This window comes from Electrophorus electricus, chromosome 10 (assembly GCF_013358815.1).
Source record: "Electrophorus electricus isolate fEleEle1 chromosome 10, fEleEle1.pri, whole genome shotgun sequence".
In the NCBI taxonomy this organism is placed as follows: Eukaryota; Metazoa; Chordata; class Actinopteri; order Gymnotiformes; family Gymnotidae; genus Electrophorus; species Electrophorus electricus.
The window spans coordinates 19,904,984-19,911,841 of record NC_049544.1 but is presented as its reverse complement, the minus strand read 5'-3'; the positions used below and the strand labels follow the sequence as shown (position 1 = coordinate 19,911,841).

The 6,858-nt window shown below is 40.1% G+C and overlaps 1 protein-coding gene across 1 annotated transcript; it reads left to right on the top strand.

Moving 5' to 3' along the window:
- The first annotated feature begins 2,300 nt into the window (after positions 1–2,300).
- cluap1 (clusterin associated protein 1) lies at positions 2,301–6,779 on the top strand. Its single transcript, XM_027011704.2, has 11 exons — positions 2,301–2,906; positions 3,056–3,167; positions 3,521–3,605; positions 4,068–4,250; positions 4,509–4,688; positions 4,940–5,073; positions 5,148–5,289; positions 5,434–5,506; positions 5,587–5,697; positions 5,785–5,837; positions 6,370–6,779. Exons 1-11 carry the CDS (start codon positions 2,885–2,887, stop codon positions 6,544–6,546), a joined length of 1,272 nt encoding a protein of 423 aa, XP_026867505.2. The 5' UTR covers positions 2,301–2,884; the 3' UTR covers positions 6,547–6,779.
- The last annotated feature ends 79 nt before the right edge of the window (positions 6,780–6,858 follow it).

Genomic DNA, 6,858 nt, shown 5'->3' with positions numbered 1-6,858 from the left:
ATTCTCGAGTCTTTTTTGGCTTGGTTGTTCTGATCTCTACATAGATGCCCAATGTCATGTTAATACTCTGAATGTAATCTCTATTGTGCTTAATTTTCTCATTAAAGAAATTTGTGAACTCATTACTATTATGTGATGATCTAATCTGAGCATTGGTGTCAGTTTTATTCCTACTTAGATATGCGGTTGTACTAAATAGAAATCTATAATTCTTTTTGTTATTTTCTATTAGGGTTGAGAGATAAACTGTTCGAGTGGTAATAAGTGCCTTTCTATACTTCATAAGGATCTCCTTCCATGCAAGCTTGGAAGACTACACGTTTAGTGTGGCTGTAACGCGTGGCGGCCCGAGTGCCGTAAGGCGAAGGGCAGGACGCACAGACTCCACCGACTGGGACCAACATTTATTAACATAAACGCCACAGCGGCACTCACACTTATCACAAACAAGGAACATGAAACGGTTAACGTTAAACAAACACGATACACCATTACGCCAACAATAACCAACACTATACACTTTGACACGGGTTTATATACATTTAAACGAACAAGGTGCAGGTGTTTACAGGTGTGGTTACATACAAGACAGCCCTCCCACTGCACGTGGCGAGCCAAACCACGTGACTCGGGGCAGGCGAGCGTTCCGTGACAGTGGCATGATTTACATTTTATTTTTGGAGTGTTTTGTTTTTAAATCTGATCATTATACCAAGGTACTAATTTTTTGTCCCTAATTTTGTTATTCTTAAGTGGAGCAGCATCATTGGGTGTGCAGTGGAATATTGATTTTAAACATTCAGTCATTTGATCAAGTTCTGTGGGGTTTGAGGGTGTTCAAGTCACAAGTGATAAGTCTGGGAGATTTGCAATAAATCTAGATGCAGTGGCTGATGTGATCATGTGTCTGGTGTGGTACCGAGGCGAGGTTACTATATTGTGGCTGATAAGTAGTTCAAATGAAATGAGGGAATTGAATTGTCATCAGACTGGGATTGTATCACTATATTCTCTATGTCTACACCGTATGTCAGTATTAATTCTAGTGTATGTCCACCAGATGTGTGTGGGTTCTCTTATACATTGGGTGAAACCAATTGATTCTTACGGCTACACAGTTGTTTAGTCCAAATCATTTGAGTTCCCTTTGCATTGTGTGTGTGGAAATGCTGTTACTTTCACTATTAAACATATCCCTGAGTTCTACTATTGTTTTTCACCGATCGCCGATCACGATCATTCAAGATTTCTTTCTTACCACATTCCTTCCTCGAAGATGATGTTTCCCCACTGTTCTTCCACTTTTTAATAATGCGTTGGACAGTTCTTAACCCGATTTGAGTAGTTTCAGCAATCTCCTTAATTGTTTATATTAAGATTAGCATCTTTTCCACGACCACAGGATGTCTTTCGAGATGGTTGTTTAACAAATGAGAAGCTACTCACTTTATCAGTTAGAGTTAAATAACTTGTTGCCAGCTGAAACATAGTCACCCATGCAGTAATTATCTAATCGGAGGCTCTTACTTATTTGCTTAGTTAAATCGAGTTGGTGACCTTTTTTTTAGCCAGGCAGTGTATGTGTGTGTGTGTGTGTGTGTGTGTGTGTGTGTGTGTGTGTGTGTGTGTGTGTGTGTGTATGTATGTATGTATGTATGTATGTATATGTATATATATATATATATATATATATATATATATATATATATATATATATGTATAAATTATTCTAATTATTTTTTTTTCTATTTATTTATTTATTTACGTCAACTAAAGTTCTGCAGTAGTTTAACTACCCCTGCTATCAGATGATTGCTCAACTGTAGATATGGTACTATACAATGGATCTGTACATTCTGTAGATTGTGTACATATATACTCAACCATATACATTGTACATTGTGTATATAATCATAATATACATATATTGTACATACATTGTTAATATATTTTTGTACATACATAGAATATATATTTATCTGTATATATATTTTTTTTTCTCTATGCACCCCTGGTTCTCTTCCTCAGTTTGGACAGAGCACTCTCCACCATTTCACTGCGTGTTGTACTGTGTATGACTATGTATGTGACAAATAAAAGTCCAAGAGTTTTTTCTAAGATATGAATGTAATTTGTAGTTAATGGATGAAAGATCGAAACTCCTGATTTAGTATGTAACTCCTTAAAAATTCAGGACACATTCCAAGTAAGTGGATTATCAAAACGATGTCTAACGCATTTGGCCTTCTTGTTATGCCGTAGCAAGTGCTCTTTGGCTGCCATAGTGACGCTTCCGGCACAAACGCTACAGCGCTATAGAAGTAGCTATCGCTTGCTATATAGTGTAAGCGTCAGGCGTTAAATTGTAACTAACTAAAAGTTACCTTTTAAAACACTATTTACTGCAGTACGATAACCATCAAACAAACGTAGTTTGGTTAGCTACAGTAACGGCATTATTGTAAGCATGGGCACAGCAGATATTTTTGCAAGCTGCTAATAACTAGGTAGCAAGCTCTCCGTGAACTACTAGGTCACATTAGCTAGTTAGATAACCAATCAACGGACTGACATTTATTAGAAAAGCTAGCTAGAAAAACAAACCACAACGTTAAAACATAGCTAGCTCTTTAGCTAGTGTTCAGAGGTTTGCTTCACAAGCTAAGTGTTAGCAAGATACGTTAGCCAGCTGATTAACTGCATGTTAGCAAAGAACAGCACATATTTGTAGCTAACCTAACCTAGCTAAGTTAGCTAGCGTTACCTAACAAACAGCTGTGGCTGTTAAGTTGCCGTTATTTTACCGCACTACGGACCTTTTATTGATTCCCCAACATTCTTTAGAAGACCGAGGCGTGTGTAGTGGAAAACAGAAAAAGCGACCATGTCTTTCAGAGACTTAAGAAGTAAGCAAGCTTTCTGAATTTATATAGTTTTACCGTTATCCTATCGGTAGGTGTTAATTGAACCAATAGTTAATCTCTTCTTCTCAGATTCCATTTTGATTTATCTTGGATAATTATACTCGTGTTTTTATTGTTGTTTGTTTTTACAGATTTTACAGAGATGATGCGTGCACTGGGCTACCCACGACTCATCTCCATGGAGAACTTCAGAAGCCCAAATTTTCCTTTAGTGGCAGAGATACTCATTTGGCTCGTCAAGAGGTTTTCTCTCTCTCTCTCTCTCTCTCTCTCTCTCTCTCTCTCTCTCTCTCTCTCTCTCTCTCTCTCTCTCTCTCTCTGGGTATGTGTGAGAGAATGAGAGAGACAGACGGTGTGATTATTAACATGTTGATATAAATGGTACTGAAAATATGTTTGACTTGTTATGCATTAGAACAGCATTCATGTGCTCTAGAACTCCTATATTAACATACTATTAACATACCTCATGCCAGCCAAAGTATTACAACAGGACACTCCCAAGAACACACACACACACACACACACACACACACACACACACACACACACACACACACACACCCAGCAATGATGTGGTCTCCATTCTTCAACAGGTATGAGCCGCAGATGGACATCCCCGGTGACGTGGACACAGAGGCTGACAGGGTATTCTTCATCAAAGCTGTGGCTCAGTTCATGGTAACCTTCTATCTTGTTTTTCTTCTAATGCACTGGCATATCAGGCAGATTTCATGTAGCCTCACCTAGTTGACATAATCCAATAACACCATTCAGAAGTAATCTCGCATTTATTTTAAATGGTTTGACACATTTTATAAAGTCATATAAATGTCATATTTGGATACTATTTGGGTACTATTTTATTGTCAGTTTATAATGTAGAAGGATTATAGGCTGTAGGGGTAGTGGTAGCTCAGTGGTTAAGGTACTTGACTTTTAATCAGAAGGTTGCTGGTTCAAGTTGCCACTGTTGGGCCCCTGAGCAAGGCCCTTAACCCTCAATTGCTCAAGTTGTACTCAGACATAATTGTAAGTCACTTTGGATAAAAGCGTCAGCTAAATGCCATAAATATAAATTGGTTAGTATGGAGATTTTAAAGGGTCACTGTATATATTTGTATATGCTGTACCTTCATATAGGCTACGAAAGCACACATTAAGGTGAATCTGAAGCGTTTGTACCAGGCAGATGGTTATGCAGTAAAGGAGATGCTGAAGGTCACCAGTGTACTCTACAATGCTATGAAGACTAAAGAGAGCAGCACCAATGACCACAACCTTGACGACAACAGCAGCAAGTTTAAATTTGATCTGGGTTCAAAGGTGAGAGGGCAGAACTCGATGGAAGCTGGGAGCTCTCTCTCTCACATTCCATCAAAGATGACAAAACTAATTTTAGTAGCAAACAGCTAAACACAGTTCTCATGCAGCCTGATTAGCTCAGCACAAACACTGGTCTCCCTGAATTATTCGGTGTGGATAACATTTACTATGTTTGTTGTTTACTTTGTAATGTAGTGTTTACATCTGTTCCTGTTATTACACCTGTTATTATTATTGTGTGTGTGTGTGTGTGTGTAGGTAGCAGAGCTAAAGGCAGCACGGTTGCTTGGCTCTGCGATCACGGCAAAGGGGGCTTCTCTCTATGATCTGTTGGGTCGTGAAGAGGACCTGAGAGAGAGCAGAACTGCAGCCATTGCACGGCCATTGGAGATCACAGAAACGGAGCGAGCACTCCGAGCGGCAATTAAAGATGTCATGGTAACACAGAAGTACACAAACTCGCATAGTATCATATCAGCTCTCTGCAGTTTTAAATGTATTATGTGTATAGCCTATATTAAGAGCTGAAATGACTTTCTCAAATAAATGTGCTTATGTGTGCTGCGTGTGCAGTACAGTGGTTGTATCCATATACCAGGAAGCTGAAATGGAAGGATAGTTTTTGCAGTTTGGACAACCAGCTGTGTGCCTGTGTGTGTGCGTGCCTGCGCGTGTGCGTGTGTGAGTAGGAGAACGTACAGAAGACCAATGAAATGTTGAATAACACATCATTGGATGAAGCGAGCTTAGATGCCAAAATTGAGAAGAAAAAACAAGAGCTAGAGAGAAACCAGAAGCGCTTACAAACAATGCAGAGTGTCCGGTGAGTCTCTATCACACACACACTCACATGTGCACACACCTTTTCTCACTGTGACGTTGTGGTGCTCCGATCAGTCCTGCGTTCATGGAAGAGTATGAGAAGATAGAGGAGGAGCTGCAGCGGCAATACGACACGTATGTGCAGAAGTTTCGCAACCTCGCTTTCCTGGAGGATCAGCTGGATGACTACCACAGACTGGAGCAGGAACGCTTTGAGGTAACACACACACACCTCCCCATACTCCAACCATTCTAAGACAGGCTGGTTTATATATAACCTGCTCCCCACATACCCAGCTTGTAAATGAAGTTTTTTGGGTTTTTTTCCTTGTTTTTTTGGTGGTCTTTTTGTGCCCTTTAGGAAACTGAAAATTCAATTAAAATGATGCAGAACAAACTACGAGAGGAGGACAGGAGACTCATGCGGAGTGGAGGTACACACATGCTTGTGCATGCACACAGGCTCTCGTTCACACTCTGATGCATGACACCCTTTTCCTGTTGTCCCATCCAGTACGGGAGGAAGATTCTGATATGGATATCCCAGAAGATGAAGGCTCAGACAGTGACATAGAGGAAGGGAGACCACGCAAACCCTTCCCCACCCGTCACGTTCAGTTACCAGGTAGCCAGACCTCACATTCAGCTACCTCACACAGCCATATGCTTCCAGGGCACACACACAAACACACAGTATTTGTTTCCCCTGTAGGTTATGCTGGCGCACGTCTCATTGGCAGCATGCACGGAGGAGACAGCGACGGGGTGAGTTGAAGCAAACACACAAACACACCAGAGTGCATGTCACACAACGGCTAAAATAATGCTAAATCAACTTTGACTTTTTTCATCCCAGATATCTCATGATTTTTCACAATTTCACTCAGCTTTTTGAAAGCACAGATTTACTTTTTGCTTATTCGTTTAGCCCAGAGTAAAGGACACACTCTGTTTGCCCGGCCCTGGCCGGAGGCAGAACAAAGGAAAGGTGTGTGTGTGTGTGTGTGTGTGTGTGTGTGTGTGTGTGTGTGTGTGTGTGTGTGTGTGTGTGTGTGCGCGTGCGCAGAAGTACAGTAATAGCTCCATCATCATCGGGCACTAGAACCCTAGAAATCGAGCATAGTTTAACCCTCAACAGAACCATTTGTTATAAATAAACTGGGCACCAGTAGAACCTCCCATAGTGAGTACAAATCCAGTGGCATGATCTTGTATTACTGGAAGTGTGTGTGTGTGAGTGTGTGTGTGGTAGTAGTAGCTGTGTTTGTGTGCATAACAAGTGTCTTCGTGTTTACAGTCAGAGGAAAGTGAGATTGATGTCGATGACGATGATGAGGATGAGGATGAGGAAAATGAGGGAAATGAGGATCTTGATGAAGATAATGACAGTCTAAAAGTCTCCACTTCTAACCCTGGTCGACCAACCAGATCTATGCACCCTCAGATACTGGACGAGAGTGACAATGACTTTTGACATAAAAAGAAACTCTCATACAAATATACAAATATGCAAAAAAGATCTTTCTTTATCTCGCTCTCTCTCACACACCCACACAACCTGCTAGAAACATACTTAGCTGTCTTTCTTCAGCTGTAGAGCCTATTATCTTCTGCTGGTATCTTTTTTCTAAACACGACTTTATATCAATATTTAAATATGTTATGCAATAAATGACTAAATGTAATAAACTCAAATGCTGCTTTTAATTCTTGCTTTATTCAAAAAAGTAAATGAATATATAAAATTTGAGAAATGAACAAAATGCAGTACTTATTATTATACAGG

Excerpts from the sequence above, each read along its gene's own strand:
- cluap1 (XM_027011704.2), top strand. The coding sequence starts at position 2,885 with ATGTCTTTCAGAGACTTAAGAA. Across the intron at positions 2,907-3,055 it reads GTCTTTCAGAGACTTAAGAA|ATTTTACAGAGATGATGCGT; the intron begins GTAAGCAAGCTT and ends TTGTTTTTACAG. Across the intron at positions 5,698-5,784 it reads CCGTCACGTTCAGTTACCAG|GTTATGCTGGCGCACGTCTC; the intron begins GTAGCCAGACCT and ends TTTCCCCTGTAG.